The sequence below is a fragment of the Aplidium turbinatum genome, chromosome 10 (assembly GCF_918807975.1).
Source record: "Aplidium turbinatum chromosome 10, kaAplTurb1.1, whole genome shotgun sequence".
NCBI lineage: Eukaryota > Metazoa > Chordata > Ascidiacea > Aplousobranchia > Polyclinidae > Aplidium > Aplidium turbinatum.
The window spans coordinates 22253578-22278420 of NC_137481.1; the positions used below are offsets into that span (position 1 = coordinate 22253578).

The 24843-nt window shown below is 39.3% G+C and overlaps 1 protein-coding gene across 1 annotated transcript in view; it reads right to left on the bottom strand.

Moving 5' to 3' along the window:
* Nucleotides 1-13406: 13406 nt before the first annotated feature.
* The window catches only part of LOC145778097 (ATP-dependent chromatin remodeler CHD4-like), a 48736-nt gene continuing 37299 nt past the window's right edge, over nucleotides 13407-24843 (bottom strand). Inside the window, exons 26-41 of the mRNA XM_082589510.1 lie at nucleotides 23614-23809; nucleotides 22808-22912; nucleotides 22303-22388; nucleotides 21401-21534; nucleotides 20263-20407; nucleotides 19616-19886; nucleotides 18972-19268; nucleotides 18544-18588; nucleotides 18137-18241; nucleotides 17726-17843; nucleotides 16779-16911; nucleotides 16327-16427; nucleotides 15833-15927; nucleotides 15326-15483; nucleotides 14842-14902; nucleotides 13407-14453 (exon numbers count right to left, since the gene is read on the bottom strand). Of these exons, the coding sequence (XP_082445636.1) occupies nucleotides 14185-14453; nucleotides 14842-14902; nucleotides 15326-15483; nucleotides 15833-15927; nucleotides 16327-16427; nucleotides 16779-16911; nucleotides 17726-17843; nucleotides 18137-18241; nucleotides 18544-18588; nucleotides 18972-19268; nucleotides 19616-19886; nucleotides 20263-20407; nucleotides 21401-21534; nucleotides 22303-22388; nucleotides 22808-22912; nucleotides 23614-23809 (2319 nt within the window). The 3' untranslated portion in view covers nucleotides 13407-14184. The remainder of the gene's footprint in view (nucleotides 14454-14841; nucleotides 14903-15325; nucleotides 15484-15832; nucleotides 15928-16326; nucleotides 16428-16778; nucleotides 16912-17725; nucleotides 17844-18136; nucleotides 18242-18543; nucleotides 18589-18971; nucleotides 19269-19615; nucleotides 19887-20262; nucleotides 20408-21400; nucleotides 21535-22302; nucleotides 22389-22807; nucleotides 22913-23613; nucleotides 23810-24843) is intronic.

The window sequence follows — 24843 nt, forward strand, 5'->3', positions numbered from 1 at the left end:
CCGAGGTTAAACCGAAGTAAAACCCAATATTTGTGAGAAATTGAAAAGCACTTTCAGTCTGTCTTGGCAATAAGGCCAATGTTATGTTGGGAACCAAAGCCAAGAAAAAAAGATTTGAGATGTATTTTCTCTTCATTCTGTTTTCTATTCATGGTCATTCATGGTTCAATTTCAACCACCTCTACGTCTACAGTAGCATTAATCCAGCACTGCACAGCATTTTGCTGAAACTTCGAAGGCTGAAAGAAAAAAATAACACAAAATCACATTTTTTCCACGTAGGGGGGCCCTTTAAAAGTCGGGGGGGCTGGGGCACCTGCACCTTCTGCCCCCCCCTAAATCCGGGCCTGGTTGAAGGCAGCGCCGACTATGTGTACACTGAGAGCTACAGACAAGGGCTGTGGTCACTGTGTGACAAACTCCAAAGCGCTAGGCAAACTTCAGCTGTGAAAGCAGTGTGTGATTATGAAATCAAACACCGCTTTACAGATAAGAGGACGGTAATAACATTGTGTATGCCAATAAGTCTGTTGGCCATTCCAATCGACTTTTTTTTCACCGCTTTGTTTGTGCACGATGGCTACCACATTAATTGGGACGGTAATAAATTCATAGAACAGCCTAACGTGCACTTTACACCAATTTTTATTCAGGGGTACGTCACACGTATGGCTTTAGCAAAAGAGTAGGCTACGTACGTAGCTAAAAAAAAGTTTGAAACTCGACTTTTTACAGTAGAATTCGCCTATAACGGCTTCGTTTATAACGTCAATTCGCCTATTGCGTCACATTTCGCTTGGTCCCGGCAGAATTCCTATCTTTTACGTACATTGTACTTCAGCTACAACAGCATTGCCTATAACGTCAATTCGCATGTAACAGCACCCTTTGTTGGTCCCCAGACGTCTTTTGTTCGTTTATAACGTCACTTTAAGGTTTAAGCCATCACCTTCACCACGAACCAGTGCTTCCACTTTGAAGGATTTTATCCCAAAAAGGGATTTTTCAACGCTTCGAAAGATAAAAAAGGGAAATGAAGATCGGAAGGATTTTTTAGGGATTTTTGACAATTTTACAAGGAAATTTTGTCTTAAAAAGGTGTTACGGACAATTTTCATATCAAACGTCACATAGAACGGTTTGGTCACAGCGGTAAACCATAATCTCTTCGTGGGAAAATTGTAACATAAGATTCCCGAATCCGTTCGTCTGCATGTAATGACCGAAAAAGAAACACTCCTTTGAAACGTCTATTCAAATTTGTATTTCTGTAAAATTAGCCACCTGGCTGTCGAAAATGGAATGCAACGCCGTACACCACTAAAAAACTTGTCACTACAGAACAGATTACTTGGATAAAAGACGGAAATTTTCGTCCAGCTGACAAGCACTAAGCAAAACAGTTAAACATGCGACCAAACTCTTCAAGCAACAATTTTAAAATGAATGACCAGAATAGATATCAATATCTCAAACTCACGTATGCAGTACTGTGACGTAATAGTGAAAGACATTGTCACGCAATTCAAACAGGTGTTCAAAGGTGATGATGCAATATTTCATGTTTAAACAGGTTTGACACAAGTCTTACGAACGATGGTGCAATTTTGGCTCATTTTTTAGGAAAAATTCCATGACGTAAGATTCAGTAGACCTGAACGATTTTTATATGACGTTTGATTAGGTGAACAATTGTCTGGAACACGGTTGTCTACTAAACCTGACGTCTTACGTCATGAATTGTTTTTAGAAAATAGCAAAGATTACATCATCGTTAAATCTTGAATTGCACAATCGTTTGCAGCTGCAGCATAACATTACATCATCGTTAAATCTTTAATTACTTGAACAGGTGTAAGCTAAACTTGAACAGGTTAGGGTGCATCATCTGCCCCTCATTTTTTTGTTTGGTTTTCTGCAGTGGATTAAAATGTTCCTTTTTATGATTGTTGAAGATGTGCAACTTTTCAGAAGAATTCATTAACATCTAAGGGTACCACAATTGGATTAAATTATGTCATTTTTTGTTATTTTGGGGTCACTTCATGGCGACTGGTGCAGTTGTTGAACCATATGTCGTAGATTTTTATGAAATTTGATATGAAGAATCTCCGTGCAATTCTGAGAAAAGTGATACCAATTTTACCAAAATCGGCCCCGTACTTTTTGAGATATCGGCGATTGAAAATTGGCCCTTTTCGTGATTGCTCATGCGTAAAAATCAACTGCAAATTTTGTTTGACCTATTATGAAGGTGTTTCAAAGGGTAACTTGAAAATTCCAATGCATATGAATTATCCAAAGTAAGGAGATTCTGAAAAAATATATTGTTTGTTTGTTTTTATATCACTACAGGCCACCAAGTGGCTAGTTTCACATATGACTATTTGCGATCAGTCATGCATGACGAAACTTTGGATCGCTTGTAGCAAAAAACACTCTACTTCGATTTTTCTGCTACTTGGCTTATATGAAAGGTAATTTTCTTGGCTTTGTAGCTTCCAAATATGAAGTGGGATATTTGAGTGGAAATGAGGTAGTTTGCTGTAGTAAGTGTACCATGTATTTTTTAAAGTGAAGGAAGGATGGGTAGCACAGTATAAACAACTGACTGAGGGGAGACGTTAAAACCAATTCCGTGACCGGTTACAACGTCTTATACAACAGTTACAACGTTAAATTGGGATTCTCATGAATTAGAAAAACACAAACTGAATGGGTTCTGGAAGCTCCTGCCAAAACGCACCATTTTGGCATTAATGAGCAAAATTTTGACAAACCAATCTTCATATCTGGTTGTATCTTTTTAAACTCCTGATACAACTCATTTAGTGTCACCAAAATCAATCTTCCAAAACCTCAACCACGTCAACAAAGGGCTTTCCCTCAAGAGATTATTGATTCTGTATTGAAGTTCTATAAAGATGATGAATTTAGTAGGCCTAGGTCAAAAGAGGGTCAAAAGGATAAAGTGTCTGTGGGCAAAAAATGCTATCAACAAAACGATTGGTTTTGGTGACACTAAATGAGTTGTATCAGGAGTTTAAAAAGATACAACCAGATATGAAGATTAGTCTGTCAAAATTTTGCACATTAGGGCCAAAATGGTGCGTTTTGGCAGGAGCTTCTGGAACCCATTCAGTTTGTGTTTGTCTAATTCATGAGAATCCCAAGTTACTGATAGAGGCGGGAAACTTGGCAGAATCTTACAGACTTGCTTTCTTTAATGGTCTGTGATATTACCGGTACCTAAAAAGAATGCATGTTTTGCAAGTGTGACCAATGTCCATCTTCAAAAGTTTTGAGAAGCCACCTTAACTCGCTGTTGGAGGATCATGATGAACACATCACTTTTAAACAGTGGACGACAGTTGATGGAGCAGAAATTGTTACGATGATCACGAGTGTTTCAGATTTCATAGAAACCTTGATTGAGAAGCTGGTCTAACTTTTTCCACATAGTTATGTGTCCAAAGCACAATCAAACTATTACAAGTCCAGAAAAGAAAATTTGCAAGAAGGTGAAGTTTTGATTGCAATGGACTTTTTAGAAAATTATTCCTTTCATGTGCAAAATGAAATCTTGGGCTTTCACTGGACACACGCCCAAGCAACTGTGCATCCAGTACTTTGCTATTACAAAAACACCGACTCCGACATGGTTGAACACTTATCCCTTTGCTTTCTATCAGACATAGCCTACTGGTTCATGACGTGCAAATGGTGTATTATATTCAAACTGCAAAGTTTAAACGTCTTGTCAAATTTATCTTGTCGTGCTATGGCTGGTACTGGTTTTTAGCATTGTGCCAAGTCAATGCACCAACAAACGACTTGCGCTTTATTGAAGTCTTACACCAATACAAAGAAGAAGACAAGCTGGTAGCAGAGGTAGCGCTCAAGTATTTCATGCTACACACATGGTACTTGTCTGAGGAACTTGCTCCCTTTGCCCTTTTCAGCACCAAGACACTGCCAGCTGAGAAAGCAGCAATGGCAAGAAAGCAATACTAAAGAAAATGAAAAGTTTCAGACAGCCATTAAAAAGATTTGTAGAAGGTTTTGGAAAACCAAGGTTGATTCTAGTGTTGCCAGCCACCAAGTAGTTGGCTGATCTAATCAATGAAGGTTCCTGGTTCCTTTTTGCAGCACTAAAGCTTGGCCATTGTACAAGTTTCATGGACGAAGATGTTCTTCAGTGAGACAGCTGTCCTTCATATGCAGCTTGCTGCAGCACAGTTGTAAAGGCAGGATGCAGCTGAACGGGGCCGTCAAGCTTGGATGCGACTATCTTTCATCGGCAAAGTGTGAACAGAGATTCCAAACTGTTCTGCAGACTGTTGAAGGGAGCTATCGGCAGTGTCCGAATTTACGGAAGAAGGAAATGAACAATAATGTTCAATGGATACTGCATATTTAGTTGAGCAGGAAACTGTGCCTTTTCCAACTGTGTTATTTCAGTTCGGAAATTTTGCAAATTCAGCAAAACAATGTGCATTTATTGGTGTTTTGTGACCAAAACAGTGAATGTTAAAGTTTAGATAAAGTTCAGCGAATATTTTTTTGCAATAAAATGATCAAAAGGTGTGCAGTTTAGAGAGAAAAACCCTAAAATGAATGATTTAACGCTTTTGGACTAACGGTACATATGTGTACCACAGACATGCCATCTGAAACTAGGCTTTTCGCATTTTTTGCTCGACGTCTATATGTCAAAAATTCATTCGCGATGTGGTACCCCTAGATCCAAATCATTTCGCATAAAACTTCACAGGTGTGTTTACTTTGACAAAAGGAACACTTCTGACAACTGCAGAACAAAGTTTAAACGAAAAAGGGCAGATGATGCACCCTAGAACAGGTGTTAGCCAGACTTGAACAGGTGTGAGCCAAACTTAAACAGCTGCTTGAATAGCTTATCATTATTACGTAACAGTAGCTGCCTACGTGCGTTTGAGATATTGCAATGTATTCTCGTCATTCTTAAAATTGTTGCTTGAGAATTGGTCGCATATTTAACTGTTTTGCTTAGTATACTTGCCAGCTAGACAAAATTTCCGTCTTTATCCAAGTAGTTTGTTTTGTAGTGACAAGTTTTAGTGGTGTATCGCGTTGCATCTCAGTTTCGACGGCCAGTGGGCTGTTTTTTACAGAAATACAATTCTTGAATAGACGTTTCAGAAGAGTGTTTCTTTTCGGTCATTACATACAAACGAACGGATCCGAGAATCTTATGTTACAATTTTCCACGAAGAGATTATGGTTTAGCCTACCGTTCTGACCAAAAGGGAATTGTAGTTTTTAGCAATACGGTATTAAAAAATTTTTTATTAATATTTCCATTCAAAAGTTCTCAAAACGGCTAGAATAACGATGATCAACTGGTTCCGTCGCCACGCGCCATCCGAAACCTCCTCTCATTCTTTTTCCCATACTCGCCTTTCCGTCACTCGATTTTTATTCTCGCCATTTTGGTAATTGGACGTGAGTGAGTTAGTTTTCAGGGTACGAAATGAGGGTACCAAGTGTTCAGGGTACGAATTAGGTTGCACCCATAATAGGGCTAGCTAGGCTGTGTATACGATATGTATAATTGTACCATATGGTGTACACAGTCAGACTGAGTCAGTATCATGAATAGGCCTAGTATCTTAAAGTTTTTCATCAGTCTCAGATGATTGTGAAGACGTTACTGACAAGGAGAAAAAAGAGATAGCCTCGCCTTATAGAGTTGAACAAGTTAGCGCATCAAGGAAAACCGAACTAAACACAAAAATAAATTTGTTAATTGATGGATAATAATTTGTTACTGCACATTTACCACCTGTATATTTTCGGTGTTAGGGATAGGTTAAAGAGTCCGTGTCGGAAAGATGAGAGTGGTAATTGGTAAATGATGTCCAGGACTTCAGGTGATAAATATCCCAGAACCGACTAACTAACAAGCGGTTTTTTGGCTAGACAGTGAACAAAGAAAGTAAACCATGTTATTGTAAAATATGTGCTGCTTTTGTGTAGCCTACTGTTCTAATTAAACAACGTTGCTTCGAGATACCGTTGCTACTGAAAAAATCAAGCTAACTTTTGTAATTTATTCAGCAACTTTATCTTATCAGATTGGGTTTGTCAACTAAATCAGCCATGCTAGGTAGGCTACTGCCTGCAAGATTTTGTTTTTTTGTAGCGAATTGAATACTGTACCACTTCTTCAATTTAGGCTACTGATTTTCTGTTCTTTCAGGTTAAAACGTAACTTAGGTGAGATTAAAATAACTTTAAAGTTGTATTGGCACTTTTTTTACGGTAGGTAACTTAAATAACGTCAAAAATAACCTCGCCTATAAAGGAAATTTTGAAGGATTTCCGACTGAGAAAAAAGGGATTTTTCAGGATAAAAAAGGAAACTGAAGAGGATTTATCAATTGTCAAAAGTGGAAGCACTGCCACGAACGGTCAGTCTTTTAATTCAGTTAGCGCTGCTGCTTGCAAAATGTCTTCCCTTTATTTGCTACGTCGTTCGCAGCAGGGACTTTAATTAACTGAATTAACTTTTTTCCCAAGTGAAAAACTATCACGTGTAAAAAGCAGCTCTACAGCTGGCCTAACTCAAAGCAACAGTTGTACGTTAGGGTGGGTCGATTTCTCCATTTATCATATAACTTTGAACATAGGTGCCACTTTACCTTCTAAACATTTCCTCAAAGTTTAAAATCGTTTTGTACACAGCAACCCATTACCCCAACGACCCTGTTTTTATAACAGGGTTGCCAGATTGGGCGAAAAGTTGCGGTAATTTTTGTCATTTTATCTCATTTTTTGCCCAATCCGGCAATCCTGCGCAGTGAGCGAACTTCTAATAGTTGTGCGGTTTAACACGCCACACAAAAACTTTGTGAAACTGACTCTTTATCTTATTAATCCGATAATGATCCGAGTTTCAAGGAGAGTTCTTCAACAAGTAGTGCCTACAATACCATCCCAATCCCTTGTGTTGCAAGGGAAGCAGATCGAAAGATGGTTTTTGACGAAACAGTTGCTGCTATTGCCACTGCTACTTTGCAGGGTGTGGTAGGAAAAGACTTCTCCACATATATCATTATTGACCCACGGAAAGTGAGACATAGCCGAGTCAAGAGGCGTACTGGATTGAAACCAACCCAACATGTCGTCAATAATTTTATATCGTTCAATTTCGATGGGAGAAAGGATGAATAATATGTCTTTGATGACTACCACCACAGGAGAAAAATAAAAGAATACCATTACGTTTTACTGACACAACCTAGTGACATCTACATCTCTTATGTCACAACACCAAGTAGTCGTTCAGTTGACATTTTAAAATGTATGATCGACGAGAATATGAGCATGGGTGGAATTCTAATAACAGGTTGTGACGGGACAGCAGTGAACAGTGAACACTGGAAATAGTAATGGAGTAATCGCTAGAATAGAAGATCATATCCGTTATAAAGTTCAGTGGAATATATGTTGGCTTATGCTGCCCATCAATGAGTTACCATTGCAAAATCTATTTGGATTATTTGGAAAGACATCTGGTCCAGAAACATTCATTGGTGAAATTGGCGATATTCTGTGGTCAAACCATATAGCCTTGGAGATCGCATTGTTTGATAAAATCGAGAGTCCCCATTTGCCAAAATTGGACAATTCAAAGATCTAAGCACAGACCAGATGTACCGTTTGGAAATCTGCCATGCAATCAGTTCTGGGGAATGCTCTGAAACACTCTTACACAGAGATCCTGGGAAATATAACACTGGTCTACAAATTTCAACTTTTTTTTTCAGGTTTGGGTTTTGACAACTGATTTTGGCTAATTTTGGGGCGCTGAATCCGAAAATGAACTCAGATTTTTTCTATCACATAAAGTTTTCTTTCTATCGTTGCCATTATTTTATGAAATTGACCAATTTTTACCCTTTTTAGTGCAGTAAAATGTCAAATATAATTATTTTCTGACAGCTATAAACTTTCAAACATAGAGATATTTTTAAACTAAATTCATAAATTGGTTCAGATTTCCTCTAAAATAAAATAAATTCCTGTTATGATAATTGTAATAGGACATAGTGGAGATGGTAGCGTCGAGTTTTTCCATGCTGGCTTGACCTCCCTGTCTTGGCTTCTCAGGCGTTATCTGTGGGTCAGCTGCTATCTCTGTGCAGCAGGGTTACCAGATGTTAATTTGGCAAGGAGCTAACTGCACGTTCATAAAGGGCCAAAAAAGAGCCAACTTTTAAAATAAGGGGCCAAAAATAGGGCCAACTCAGATTGCTTAAGCAATCTGTGTAGTTATTGGCATCAAGGCTACAGGAAAGGAAACTTCTCAAAGCTGGTACAAGCGTGACATTTTATCGCAAACGAGATAAAGAACTGCTTCCATATTTTGCTTCCCACAATGATTTCGTTTCTTACAACAATATAGAAGGGCTTCTTCTAGAAATGGGATTACCACAGTATGATGCAAACGAATGGAGACTTTTCATTGATAGCTCCAAACGAAGTTTGAAGTGTGTTCTACTTCACAATGGTAACGTGTACGGTTCTATTCCGATAGGACATTCGGTGACCATGAAAGAAGAGTATCAGAACATCAAAACCGTTCTTGAAAAGTTAAAGTACCATGCTCATCTGTGTAGACTTAAAAATGGTGAACTTTTTGCTGGGGAAACAAAGTGGCTACACCAAATACCCATGTTTCCTATGCTACTGGGACAGCAGGGCCAAGGATCAGCACTGAAACAAGGAAGAGTGGCCTCCAAAGCTCACCTTGACACCTGGAGACAAAAATATCATACGTGATCAGTTAGTTGATATCAAAAGATCCTCTTGCCTCCTCTTCACATCAAACTTGGTCTCATGAAACAATATGTAAAAGCTTTGGATCATGAAGGAGAGTGTTTTAAGTATATATATATGTTATGCTTTTCCTGGTCTCAGTGAAGAGAAAAAAAGAACTGGGATTTTCAATGGACCACAAATCAGGCAATTGTTAAAGGATGAAAATTTTGTAAAATCAATGTTGCCATTTGAGGCTAGAGCTTGAAATGCTTAAGGGAGCTACTGCTTAGTTTTGAAGATTTGGGATGCAGGATGAGCATCAAAATTCACTATTTGAAGAGCCATGCGGATGAGTTTCCAGAAAACCTTGGGAAAGTTAGTGAAGAACAGGGTAAACGTTTCCACCAGGATATTAAAATTATGGAGAAACGTTATCAAGGTCGGTGGGATTGTCATATGATGGCCGACTATTGCTGGAGTTTTAAAAGAGAAATTCCAGATGCTGCTCACAAAAGAAAGTCCTTCGAAAGAGCATTTTTAAGCTTATAAGTGAAGAGTTCATATTTTATGAAAGCTCTTTTTTTGACTGTTTCTGAACTCGCCCTGCCCAAGTCCCTTCGAGTCAATCTTTATTTTGGAACTTTGCTATTTCTGTGTGTGTCTTCAGAATTTCTGCACTCCATTGGAATGTCTATGTGCATATTGTGTGAACTGTAGGATATAATTCAGATAATACCTTGTCACTGTCCTATCGACATGCTCGTCAGCATAATGTAGCGTTTGATGTTATTATGGTTGCTCTTTTGCATGCCTATTTTTTATTCCAAGGCATGAAATTTTAATAAAGACAACGCAAATTTATCTGAATATAATATAAAATGCTTGTTTGCTAATTAAAGCTAGATTATTGCAGGTAAAACAGTGTTTATTGCATCAGAATTCCTTGTTTTGACAACAGAGGGGGGGAGGCAAAAATTAAATTTTTTCAAAAATTAAATTTTTTCAAAAATTTAGGATATTTCATATCTCAATAACGTGATGTGATAGAGAAAATCTGAGTTCATTTTCGCATTCAGCGCCCCAAAATTAGCTAAAATGAGTTGTCAAAACCCAAACCTGAAATTTTGTGTAGACCAGTGTAATCATTCACAGGAGCAAATCGAATGTGCCGCTATTATGTTAGTCAAACCCATCCATTAGAGATTAGACTCTGTTAAGACATTGACACGATTCATTACAACTGTATATGGGCCTGTATGGATTGCACTAAGATGGCCACAGATATCAGCGATGCTCCAGCAGTACTTTTCCTAATGATACAACTCAGTCGTCGACTAGAGCCAGTAGAAGTGCAATTTGTCATCGACAAATCGATCAAGCAAAATTGTTATGCAGCTCACCCCGAAAACTTGCTATATGCCATGTTTCATGACAATAAACCTGCCATTCGTGAAGTAGCTGTTAGGCGAATTCTGAAAGTACGAAAGCTTTCATCTACAATAATATGAAGATTCCATCGCCCTGCTGATCAACTCAATCTTAATGCAATGGATTATATTGATGTAAACGATTGGACAGAGATTGACGTTACTGAACCACCATTATTATCATCTAAGTCTAAGGACTAAGAGTGAGGATGAACTTTGGGATGCAATAAAGTCAGTCCCAACCCACAGACTCAAGCCGTTGAAAGAATGATTCGTGTAGTCGCTGAGGTCAGCTTCAAAACTCTCGGAAAGGAGAAAAGAAACTCTATGATTTATTCTATCTTAGATGCAAGGAAGCAGCGGCCTATATTTGAATCAAAGAAAGACTGTGTTGTTTATTTTAACATTCAGGTCAGGCCCGGATTTGGGAGGCAGAGGGTGCAGGTGCCCCGGGCCCCCCTCTTGACTTTTGAAGGGCCCCCCGACGTGGAAAAATGTGATTTTGTGTTATTATTATTTTTTTCTTTCTACCTTTGAAGTCTCTGCAAAATGCTGTGCAGTGCTGGATTAATGCTACTGTAGACGTAGAGGTGGCTTTACGCGCCGAAGGCGCGAAAACATGTTTTGTGCGGGGGCCCTATGATCTAAAAATGCCCCGGGCCCCTCATTAGCTAAATCCGGCCCTGATCTAGGTGTGGTTTTAACTCATTACATTTCAATTGTGTTTCGCTTTCACTGTAGCCTACCTATTGAATATAATTTACCGTGAAGTAGAAATTGTATTTTTCCATATCACCTGGGGTAAGTGGTTAGGAGCACACCATCACATTGAAATTTTAACACTTTATTTAGTATGGCAAGCCTCGCCTAAATACCGATTTATGCGACAATCCGACAATTTTATGTGAAAATCGACCCACCCTATTGTACGTGCAGTAATGTAGCTATAAACTAATTAACTGAATTAACTTTTTTTATGTGGTAGAGAAATCCCTGTCAAAACCGAAACAGCTGAAGATCAATGCCTTTTTTGCTAATAAACAATGAACTCTACTACTGTAAGTAACGAGCTGCATTGCGCAAATTTCCTGTACCTTTCGCTGTAGGTTATTTTTTTTAAACAATTTCTTTGTTCACTGTATTTTCTGCGTGACTTTTGTCAGTTTGGTGGTACACAGTAAACCTGACTGGATTATACACCTCTTTCTTCAAAAGACAGTTTTGGAATAGTTTGCGGTAGTTCGTCTGTAACGTCAATTCGGCTATAACGTTAGTTTTGCAATCCCCCAGAGGTGCGAATTCTACTGTGTTTTAGATTTTGTATTATATATTTTTTAAACCAGGGTTGCCTTTTTTCGATTGACTGAATATGATTTATACAAAAACTTTTTGTAAAGTAGGCTATAGTTCCATTTCATGCATCATTGGACAGCTTGTGAATGTATTTCACCAAAACCTAAATAAAAATATTTTTAGATTTAATCCATTGGTACTGTCCTGGCATAGCACTTCCGTTACACCAAGGTTGGTTCGAGTAAGGGATGAAGTAAATTAAATTACAGCAGGAGATTCACTTTTGGGTAGGTCTTTCATCATCTTCCCAACTGAGAGTAATGTTAGATTTGATATTTTGTGGTGTCCTATAAGACTTCGTTTTGACCACGTTTGGTCCATGTAGCCTACTCTATGGTGAAATAAACCCTCTTTGGGTTACTTTGATGACATCTTACATCACCTTTTCACCCGAAAATATTGTTAGATTTGATATTTTTGTTATGCCGTGAAATAAGACTTCGATTTAACCTACTTTAGTCCATGTAGCCTACCTTATGGGGTGCAATTAATCCCCTGGGGGGTCACTTTGGGGGAGTCTTACATCATCTTTCCTCCCAAAACTATTGTTAGATTTGATATTTTTGTGATGTCCTGACATAAGACTTCGTTTTGACCAAGTTTGGTCCATGTACTTTATGGGGTGAAATACACTTTCCGAGGGGGTCACATTAAGGGAAATCACTTTGAAGGCATCTTACATCACCTTTCCACCCGAAAATATTGTTAGATTTGATATTTTTGTGATGTCCTGACATAAGACTTCGTTTTGACCAAGTTTGGTCCATGTACCTTATGGGGTGAAATTAACCCCCCGGGGGGTCACTTTCGGGGGGGTCTTACATCACCTTTCCACTCGAAAATATTGTTAGATTTGATATTTTTGTGATGTCCTGACATAGAACTTCGTTTTCACCAAGTTTGGTCCATGTACCTTATGGGGTGAAATTAACCCCCTTTTTGGGATTTTTAGGGGGCTCTAGGGTCCAGATCCACCCGGTGCGGTCAATCTTCCATACTTTTTGTGAGTGACATGGTTGACCCCAGTAACTTCAAGGGGTCAAACCTTTTGTACCTTATGGGCTGAAATCTTCTATCGTAGGCTCCCAGACTACAATGGACACACTGTAGGCAGCAGCATAGATTTATTTTAATAATGCATACCGGTACTGTGGCGGTACAGTTTATTCTCGCGGGCTTGAGCTTGACACATTTCCATTTAAAGACAGAAATGAAAGTAAAAAGATCGCTTTTCGTTTTTTTTTCCAAATTCATCAAGGCAATACTTTCTCATGGAGCCCCAAGGGGTCTGCGGGCCCCAGGTTGGGAACCACTGTTGTAGAGGCTCTTGACGCAGGGCCGGTTACCGAGATTGACAGAGTAAAGTTTCCGATTTGTTGAAGTGTTGTTGCCAAAGAATTATTCCATCCACTAGGTGCCGCAGAATGGAAAGCAGTCCTTAAATTGTGTTGCTCAAGCGCACACCCCGAGAGTCGAACCAGCGCTGCTTGATCTTGAAGCTTCTTCGTTTACGAAGACACGCGCTAACCAACTTAGCTATCAGGGCGGACAAGACAATTGAAAAAGCCAAACAGTGACTCGGTGATTAGTTTATCCCCCTCTAAATCGGTATGCGTGGGTTCGATACCCTGTTGAGTCATACCAATGACTTTAAGTGGTACCAAATCTTATTCCTGCTTGGCACTCAGCAATGGAATGGATTCGGGCAATAAAGCACTCAGTTGCGCCTCCATACAGCTGCATTGACACATCTGCACTGCAGACGCTGAAACAAAGTAAAAAGAACGGATTTTAAAAGCTGGAAAAACTTAACAATTTAACCGAATGATCTGGTCTTTATTTGCATCATAAATACATAACAATGCGTTGCAGACTTCAAACATCTATGTATACGTCGACTAAACAGCTCGTGACACAACAAGTCACAAATCCTTCGTCAAGAAGACGCCGACAACCTCCGAGGCAACAACCAAGATTTATCTTGCCCGCGACAGTTCTGGGTCGCGCCTCGAAGGCCCGGGCTCGTTAGATGAAAACAAATCAGAGTAACGGAATCATCCCTTTGGGCATCGATTTCACCTCATGCGTCAACGTCTGTAGAAGACGTTGTTGCGTCAAGTGTTGGCGAACACGCCTCAATTCAATGCAAGTCAGTTCGATCACAGCGGTCAAATATACATCAAAAAGACGTCTTTTAAAGTTGGGTCGATGTAACAATATCTGAAATTTTCTGAAAGGGCTTCTTTCTATTTTTTCCCTTCAATAAGAACTGCCGAGAAAGCAGCACAGTGCTACTCAAGGCATACTCGCTCGCAACTGATTAACCTTTGAGTTTTGTTAGTAAAATCAGAACTGAATAATGTGTTTTAAGATGTTTGAAAGTTTCACACTTTTCAAGATCAATTTTTGAAATCTTAATTCAACAAGTCGCAAAAAACACAGGTCTTCTCGAATGAGGGGATTAAAACCATTCCTTTAAGTGTGGTACAGTTTACATAGATGTGGAAGAGGAGTGACTTTGAACACCCAAAGCCTCGGGTTTCGACCTCTCAACGTGATCTGGCAACGAAACAACGTAAAAACGATCACAATCTCATCATTAATCGTCTATTGTTATGACCACACTATCTTTCTTTGCCTCCGCGCTTGCAGCAGCCAAGATGGCGGCGGCAGTGTTAGCTGCTCCTGGATGGCTCCCAGATGAAGACGTTGCTGGTTTTGCCACGCCTGAAGTGGAACTTTCACAGTTTCTTAGCAACAGTTGGTTGTAATTAGCTTTAGAACTCTCGGATGATTTCTTTGTCAAACTGGCAACACTGTTGCTGCTGCCATTGACAACCGGTGTGGACTTGTTAGCAACAGGCTGGCCTAGAAGTCAATAAATGAGATTTAAAAATTTTGACGAGTGCAAGGTCGTAACGATATTTCGGCGGATTCTTTCATTTAAAGACCACACAGTTCTATAAGTTGGATAGAGTCATACAACACAAAAGGTCAAAGCGTCTTCGTGCAAGGCAGTGGAGTTGAAAATACGGAGATGTATCATGATCACTACAGCGAGTAAGCACAACGGACAATGCACAATTGCACATGCAAACAGAAATATTAAACCGCCAACACATGCAACTAAACCCCCACATGTAGTTCAGGCAATAGGACAAGGAAACTATTCTCTGTTAATTGCTGGCTTGCAACATACGCGCTGCCAGTGTGTATGAATGATATAAATATCGAAAAACATTAACCAAAGACTTACCCGAACAGAAAGGACCACTGAGCATTTTATGATAAGGAGGGTATGAGCCGGTTGGCTGGGACTAAAAAAAACAATTTACAATGTTTAAGCGACGTCAGTTTGCGGTGAGTTGAGGTTAAAACAACTTGTATCACATGTCTTGGAGTCACTAGCACTACACTTAAAATGATAATGTAGAAAGTTCCATAAACTCTCGGATAACACAAATTTAACGTAGACTTGGGAACCACAAAAACATCAGGCATTAAAATAGTTGCTCATCCAAATAGGCCTTGCAAACACCAAAGAAGGTACTAAACCTAATGCTAGATTCTTGACAATTTCAAGATGCCTTTTTCTTCCAATGAATCATCAACCACCCCAGACAGCAAATCAACTTTTATATTGAGTCAACGTCTGCAGACGTAGTACATATCAACGTTAAAACGACTAATTTGCTGTCTGTGATGTTACGACAATCGTGGCTAATACGAATGTCATTTACCGCACGTCCTTCCCCCATCTGCTGAGTGAGTCTGCTGAGTATCCCCCGCTCCGACATGCGCAGCCTAGCCGCCACAGAAGGTATGCGGGACAGGGTGGCAGGGAGTCGACCCACATCCGCCTTCATGTCCGCAAGGAGATCCTCCAGTTGATTGAGCACTGGGGAGACATTTTACAAAACGGTGACTTTTATTGAGCAACGTTGTGAAAAATATCGGACATTTTAAGGCAACTATACACAAAATAATTTCTACTTGATAGTTACCATGTCTTTGGTTATATTATGAACAGCACTCGTACTGTGTTGCCATTTCGCAGTGGTTACTATTTTGTTACGGAACTGTATCTGACCAAAGGAGGATAATCACTTCGAAAACACTCAAAACGTTTAATGAGAAACATTAAAATAAAAAGTTAAAAAGTTTCCAACAATTATCACAGTGTAAACAAAAATGGACTTTGCACATGAATTAAAAGTTGTTTCATTTCATGACATCATAACAGCTACCTTTGTGCAAGACAGCGTTTGCTGGTTTGTTTCCAGCGAGAGATTCCTTTGATAGATGCTGATGGCTCTCTGCTAAGCATTCCACTTCAGCGAATCTTGAAATAAACGCAAGCAATGAGCACCCAAGCAGCCATGATAAATGAAATAGCAACACCGCCCACACACCGCCAGTTGGAAAACTAACTATGCCGAGCATTGTAAAACGATCTGTCGGCGGCATAACCGAGTGGAGAGCCTTGGTGCGGCATTCGAAAGGACGCTGGTTCGACACCGCTCGAAAGCACGCGTAAGACACTTAAAGGCATGCCTGAAGGTGGACACGAATATTGGCTTTTTTGCCTTTCCGTTCACTTAATTTAAATCTTCAACCACCGGGCGTAAGCCTGGATGCGACGATCGTAAAACGAAAACTTCTTTTTTACATCGATATTTCGACAATAAATTGTACATTAAAAGTAAAAAGAAAATAAACTGATTGGGAAGTCACAACCAACCGAGCATTGAGAGCCATAGAAGGATGCTTAGGGTCCTGCATCAGTCCAAGGTACGAAGCTCTCCGCAACTGTTCCTCAATCACTAAAGCTTGTTCCAGCAACTGCAACAAACACAACAGTCTGTGTTTCAACTTTGTATCATATAAACGTCGAAAACGGTGGGAAGGATGTAGTTACGTCATATCTAATATCTCTACGAAATCCAGACCGAATAAAATTGTTATAAGCTCTCCATGGCCAACAGAACAAGTAGACTTCATTTAACAGGAAATTTAAAAATTACTGTAGTAAACACTATAATTGAATGAAGCAGGACATAGGGTAAAGTTTGAAAAAACATGATATTTGAAAAACTTTATTCCTCAAGGTATAACCGAAATCAAACGTTGAATCGGTGTAATAAACAAAAGGCTCATTTGCTGACTGGGAAACGGCCACCCTCCAGCACTGACCTTGTAGCGTCGGGCAAGGAACTTATTCTGCATCTCAAGAAAGTTTCCCTTCTCGTGCATGGCTCTAAACGGTTCGTTGACGATTATGAATCGAGGATCGTTTTGTATGTCCGTCCAACGAGCGTATCCGTGCCTGTGTTACAATGGCAATGTTATCCTTTGATCTGGTTCATGACCCGACCAGCAAAATTGGCATTTTTCAACGTCGGCCGACGTTAAATAAACGCAAAAAAGGCCACTTTTGCATATGCACAAACGAAAAATAGAAGCCACTTTCAAAGAAAAATGCAATCAACCTTTTAAACAACCCACAGCGGATAAGCTAGCCGCTTTTATTACTTCCAGCCGAGATAAAGTTAGTGGAGCTTGTTGTTTAGCCTGCAGTTTGTGTTTTTAATGGTGGTGCAGTTTTGAACTATTAAACACGTTGCTCATGGTAGCTCGAAGCTGCAGGTTTTCGTCTGACTTTCTTCAGGAGCTATCATCAGAATAAAATAAATCTAAAAGTGGTGAAGTATTTATAGTAGAAGAGAAACGAAATGTAAATTTGGCTGATCAGAATAATTTTTAGGCACTTTTAGGCCTATTTTATTCCAACGATAGCTCCTGAAGAGAGTCAGACGAAAACATGCAGCTTGGAACTACCATGAGCAACATTCTACTCGCAATTTTCAAGTTCTGTACCACCAATCAACTCTTCAACTGTTAAACAAAAACATAAAAAAGATTTAGTGCCTTTTTTAGGCAACAACACAGTAACCTTCAATAAAATAGTATGTTAAGAAAGCTATAGTATATATCATTACAACACGTTGGTTCATGTCATCCAATGACTGTTTTGTTCTTTCGTTAAGTTTCAAATTAGAAAACGCTGTTTACAAAATTAAGTCCAATTAAATACAGGTTGTGAACAGCTACAAACAAAATATTAGCAAGGGCCAACTCACACAGCGATGCCGGCAATAAGCCAATAATCGTGCTTCCTGTGCCAAATCTCGTTGATGCGTCGCGATTGGATGGCAGCTTGCTCCTCTGTCTGCCACAGCGTGTGTAGCTCGGTAAAGCCTAAGCGGGGTAAGATGGTATGGTCAAAACATAGCGAAAAGACAGCAGACAGAACAGGTTGTTAACAAACAAAATGGTCAACACTTGCTTTAGAAATGGTGGACATGAGATTGATCCCTTGGGTGGTCATTTATCATTTTAAGGTGCAAAAGGATGCCAACGATATCCTGCCCTTTCCTTTTTTCATAAACAAAAACAAGCCGACAGGATCAGGTCAGTCAGGTATAAGCAAATGTTATAGAAGTTTTTGACAACGGCAACAACTGCTTCTTCGTTTGTAGTTTCCTACTTACCGCCATCCGCAATGTTGAACATGAACTTTTGCTTTCCCTCCGGTATCTCCTCTTTCTTCACCGAAGGCTCTTTCTTCTCGGTCTTTTCATCTTTGTTGGGTTGTTCTAGAAAGCGACGTTGATAAACAGTAATTCACAAGACGGCAACAGAAATTGTTGCATGATCAACATCTCAAACTTCGCCATAAACTGTGCGCACGAAGTACAGCGAGACAGACAACGTGGCAGAGATAATAACCCGAATGCATCACCAACGTTTCGCACGCCATGTTAATATACTTTTTCAGTATTTCCAAACATAAACTTTGAAATGAGGTATCAACGCCATTACAACAAACACAATCCAGCACTCGAAGATGTATTGATCACAGCTCGGTACTACAGCGGAAGTACAATGCTTGACTCACCTTCACTTTTCGTAGAATCATCGGTCTTCATTTTGGAACTTTCGTCTGCAACCATCAAAGTAGTTTGTATGTTTGCATGGACGGTATACACTTACGAAACGAAAATTCATCGTAAGGCACAGCAAGAATAACAAGCTGTTAGCAACTTATGCCGAATTTCATAACAATAAACAATGTAGGTAATTTTAGTAGCAAGGTTGCTTTATTGTATGCATTTTTTTTCTGCAAACGACACAAGTGATTTAACATTGCTGCCTTTCTTTACATTGTGCAAATCATGTTTTTTTAACATATAACATATCAATAAAAAACAACAGAAGCCACCGCTGCACTTGCGGCTTAGCAAACGTTCGACAACTGCATCATTTTTATCCTCCATCCTACTAAAACTAGACGAATGACATCAAAGTAGTTTCACTCAAGCTTACCCTTTTCTCCTTCCTTGTCGTCGTTTTCCTTTGTTTCTTCTTTTAACTCTTCTTTCGTCTCTTCCTTCGTCTCTTCCTTCATCTCTTCGTTCGTCTCATCTTTCGTGTCTTCATTGGTTTCCATCTTCTCTTCTTTCGTGTCTTCATTGGTTTCCATCTTCTTTTCTTTAGATTCTTCATCATTTTTGTCTTCTTTCTCATCCGATGGCTTCTCGACTGAAGACTCATCATCGTTATTCTTAGCAGCTCCAGAAGGATCAATGGATTCCACATCCATGGCTGGATTTGTGTCGCCATCTGCAACAGGAATTCACTTTCAATGCGATCAGGAAGTAAAATTTGTGATCTCAAAAATATTTTCAATAGAATCGTGGTCGTACTGGCCCCTGGGGCCGAGGGTGTATCACTTCACAACCACAGATTCACGATCTGGACTACACTGTTTCCGGAAAGGCTGCTGTCCAGACAGCAAACCAACCGTTTTTTTTACATTGAATCAATGTGTTAAATCAATGTAAATAAAATAAAAACTTTACAAAGCCTGCCTTGCTAGCGCAGCAGCATGGAGACGGAGTCGAGTAAATTATTGTGGAGCATAGTCGATTGAACTCTACAGCGGTATATAGCAGTGGTTTAAATGTCACCTTCTTTTGAGTCTTTTTGCGAATCTTTTTCGGGCTCCCCCTCAGCTTTGGGGGAGGACGGTTTGTTGATAACCGATGGTGTGGCAGGGGCAGGGGAAGATACAGCGGAGGAATCGGCAGATTTAAGAGATGATACTCCAGACAAGGGGGTGTCAGAGCGAGATATGGCAGCAACATCACTTTGAACAAGGGGAGCAAGACTCTTGTTCAGAATGGCAGGTTTCACATGAGGAAGACTCCACTGTCCGTTGATGGATTTAAACTCCCTCACCTAAATATATTTTTATTTTTTACCCCTCCACAATGGTTATAACCTTTTCAAAGGAATACATGATTCTGCATCAAATTAGAAACAAATTGACTTTAATTTCACCATGTCATTGCTACTTTTAAAGACCGATGCAAAGTTCCAATGCGCTAAACGGCGCAATAAATAAAAAAACAAAGCTGGTATTTCACAATGTATATACTAACGACCTGTTTTAGCCTGATGCTGCGAGTTCTCTGTGGTAATAGCCATTTGCACTAGCTTTCGGAACACAGTTTCTACGATGAACTCGTATCTATATTGTGAAGTAAGCAACGATCCTGCAGCTAAAAGCGAAACTCAATCTATTGCACAACTAGTATTATTATGACATACGTACTTTTTTATGAATGAGAGAGAGAACACCAATACGTGTAAGGACATGCTGCCGGGAAACCCCTTCCCGGGGAACCCCATCGGAATAAGTGTCGGCGTTGTCGGGACCAGGTTCACAGAGATGCCTCATGAACAAGGAAGTGTAGGCACTGTAACAAGAGATACATTTTCTTGTTGCATCAAGGTACTAGCTTTTAATGTTCAAAGAAAATGTATGACAAAGTCCAATTTGAAACTACACGATAATTTCAAATTGGACTTTGTCATACATTAGTTTTGAACATTGAATTTCCAGGCATCCCACCCTTTGGATCCGTAATTGGGCTTCTCTCTTGCACCAGCTTGACTGGGCGTGTAGTTGTTCTCTAATACTTTAAATTGCCTACCCCATTTTTTGCATACTAGCTTTTACCTAGAGAAACTGGCCAGTGGCCCCCGTACTCTACTCTCGTCAGTGCCTAACTAAGGCCTAGTATAATAAGAACCTTATCTTCTCATTCCAAATGCTGTGGATCAAATATGGAACATTATTATTAGATGTGGTGGTAAGTAAGAAAAAAAACTAAGTAAGAAACTACAGATAAAGATGCAGTTGTTTCCGTCGTTAAAAATTTCTATAGCACTCGCCTATACCTGACTGACCTGGTCCGTAATCTTACATTCTCACTAGATTTACATTACCCTTTCAAGCTAGTATATGTTGCTGCTAACTGATCTGGGAGTGTTCAATCGTTGAAGAAACTCATCAAAAAGTTCATAATTTAAAATTATTAGGTGAAGGTTCAAAAGCAAAAATAATTATTTTGTAACAAAAGATATGATCTGTGGAATTTGGATCTACTGCTGTTACAAATAAGTTCCAAGTATAAAAACTAACAATGAGAACCTACCCAGACAGCAAAATCCGTCATTTTTATATTGATTGAACGTCTGCAGACGCAAAAATGACGGATTTTGCTGTCTGGGTATGTACTCGGTAACTAACAAGACACATTTCAAACGTTGACAATATTAAACTCAACGTAGTGTTGCATTGGGAGCATAACGAAACCCTCTGGAAACTGAAACTTCTAAGAAGTTGTACGCAAGACCACACTTTGTCAAGAACATCAAAGCAAAACTAACAATCAAATTGTACGAACCGAAACTCCTTCTCGGATTTGACTCTGAGCTCTCTGACGAGCCACCTGCTTTGAAAGTGCTCGGTGGGATGTATCCCGTACCTCATGACGAAGTTCAGGTAGGTACGTCGCTGACGAGCGGTGAAACCAAGCACCTGGAAGAAGGTAGATAGTTCACATGTACGCCGTACTGACTACAGGTGTGCAATGGCACACAGAATGGTTCATAACAAATATGTGTCTAATGATTTACGAAACGAAAACTCGTTTGAACTAGACGCAAAATTTCTGGCTTTTGTATCAAATTAATTCTTTCAGTGAATTTGGTTGCATTTCGAACCAGTTTCGCGAAATAAAGTTTTATTTGTTTCGTTTCGCCGAAAGAAAATCTGTTTTGAACAGTTCAAGTAACCGCAACTTGAAAGTAGAGCTTTAAAAAACAAAATAAAGAATGAATACAAATAAATAATGTAACAAAACCCAAGACACGTTTTTGCGACAGTATCATATCGCTCGATCACAAATTGTTGTGAAGAAATGCTTCTGACTAAACTAAGTTAAACAAATTAAGTTGTTGCCGTCAGATAAAGTTATTGCTACGAGTTATCTTTAACCAATGTACCGCAATGCCTTTGAAGCAAGACAAAAACTTGTGACTTGCCTCCATATAAAGGGGACATGCTGTAGCCCACCAAGCAACCATTCACACATACACTCAAGTGCAAATAGTTACTGCTTGTTGGGCATTGATAGACTATAGCATTATACCAAGACAATAAAACTTCACCAACGCACTAAGCAAAAAAGTCAGAGCTATTTACGTTCATAGAGTTGTCTCACGCATGTTGACCTCTCAGGGCTGTTCAATGCATACTGTTAAAGCATTCATCGGTGATACAAATCTAATACAAACAAGAAGTTACCTCAATATTGCCACCAACTCGTGCCAGCATTGGAGGCAAGGGTTTATCTTTGTCTCTGCGTTGTCTGGCGCGACGTGCAGCTGCAACTGAAGAACGATGTGAAGGTTTTAATCAGACACTAACTATATCAATACAACGTTGTGGGAATTTGATGCATTGGTCTATTTCGAGAAAACAAAAACTCGTGTGTTCAAGACTATGTCGCAGCGCTTCTCAAATTGCTCAAGTACTGTGATCGACAGTAGGAGGTGACACGAAGTACTAAATACATGGAACAATACACCATGCTTCAACTTTAATAAAGCAAAATTTACTGTAGTAGTTGGATGTTTACAATAATTAGGGACCTAGTTATATGTATGCTAAAGTCCAAATGAGTTGAAAAGGGCTGTTCAATGAACGAAAAGTCAATATTTCACAAGAACACAAATTTTTCGAAATTAAGCTCCAGCAAAAGTTTTCTCATTCAGAAAATACAAGCGCAATTGATAACAGGAATTCGAACTTTTTCTGGAAGCTTCGTCATCTTGATCAAACTCTTCATCTTCTTCCTCTCCTTCATCGCTGATGCCGCTGTAATTACTCCCATTGTCTTCCCATCCTCCTGTTCCTGAAAATCATGAAACAATAAAAAGACATCTGTCCGGATGGCAAAAAACAAAATGATCATAGGATGCTAGCTGCAATAGTCAAAGGCCTAAAAAGTAAAGGTGGTCTCATACTTGATTCAAGTGTCAGGTATGAGAAGATAAGGTTCTCATTGTACTAAGCTTTCGGTAGTAAGGAGAGTAGGGTGGCCAGTTCCTTTTTCCCGGCCACCTTTTCTGCAGCAATTATGCCCACCTAATTTATTACATCCTGGGAAGAGATGAGCGGTGTTTTTAACAACCGGCTGAAGCCGGGAGTCGAACCAGGTTTGCATAATTGTAAACCAAACGCCTTATCCGTTGCGCCATCCCACCGCAATCTAAGGCTATACCATAAAGTCTGATTTAATACGATCTAGAGTTACCTATTTGTTTCAACGACAATGTCTCGTTTAATAATCTCAATTTCGGACCATTTGATCAAAACAACAATTTTTAGATTGCGAGCTTTACAACCATAAAAGTGCAATGATCTCGCACAAACTGATGAAACTTCAATGAACTGAGGAACAAGAAAAATCCATAGCGCCCACTTCAACCTGATTTGATAGATAAAACACTTAAAAAATAACTCATAACATCACAACGTGTTCTAAAACAAGTTGCAGTATTCAAATTTGGAATTTGATGCGATAACAATAGTTTTCCAGTGCATTGTTCCAACCTGTTCTCTCAACCTCTGTGGTGGTCGCATTCTCTGCATGGTAATAATTGACCTGCTTCCTAATTCTCTTTCCTTTCCCAAGAGTGGATGCGATCTCTTCCTGCTGCTGCTCATAATGATGTCGGAGGAGCTTCTCCCAATAGTTGGGATCAGGTTGATCCATCGTCTCCTTGATAATCTCTCGTTCCGGCTCCGGCTGCAAATGAAAAGGAGCACAAGGATTTTGATAAAAAAATTCAAAATAGTACTTCACACAAGAGTTAAAGAAACTTTAGTATTGTTTTTATTTCTATTGTTTCACATAGCAACAAAGCTGCAGCATGCAAAACATACGGGCATCAAGTTTAAAAAAAATAGCAGCGAGAAAATTGAAATTGTTGTCAAGAAAAAACAATTTCTTGTTAAAAAAACATGTTTGTTTTGTAAAGTGTTGATGAATGCATTACGGTAACGGATACAGTGTTATATAAACACTAGGGTGGGTCGAAATTTGGACTTTTTCTCCGATTTCATTGCTACAAACTTTTTTTATTGCGAATAGTCATAAAACGACATTCCTGAAAGTTTGAGCTTGATCGGACATCGTCTTCATTTCTAAAAATCGCGATTTATAAAGGTACCTGAAGCGATTTTTTCGAGGCTTGAATCTCTAAGTTATTTGATAATGAATTGATGTACTTTCCAAACATAAACATCATGCTGGTACTTGAGGACGTAATTGATGACGTCATATACATTATTAAATTACATTTCAGTATGATGGCTTCTGGAAAATATTGCGTGTTTGTGATAGATAATGGATCGTTATCAATTAGTTATGATTCGCTTGGTTTTAAATAACAATATTGCTCTTCAAAGATTAGTTCCACACTGCCTGTCCGGGTGTGCAAAATAGTCATTCTTTTTAACATATTTCAACGCAATGTCTCGAATTTTATCAGACAAAAGTGAACAGCACTGCAATGATTTAAGGATATGCTTTGGTCCGTCTTTGCACAATGGTTCACATTTTATATTGAACCAACATGGGGCATATTGAATGACTATATGCGCAACAATTATTTTCAAGTTTTCTGCAATGTCACTTGGCAATTTGTGATCACTGATGTATAGTTTGTAGCAACGTGAAGCGAAAGTTAGCCACCACGATGGACCAATCTTTGCGTACATCAGTTTAGATGAAACATAGCCATTCCTAATGGCATTGGTAATCTCGTACAGATACCTTTG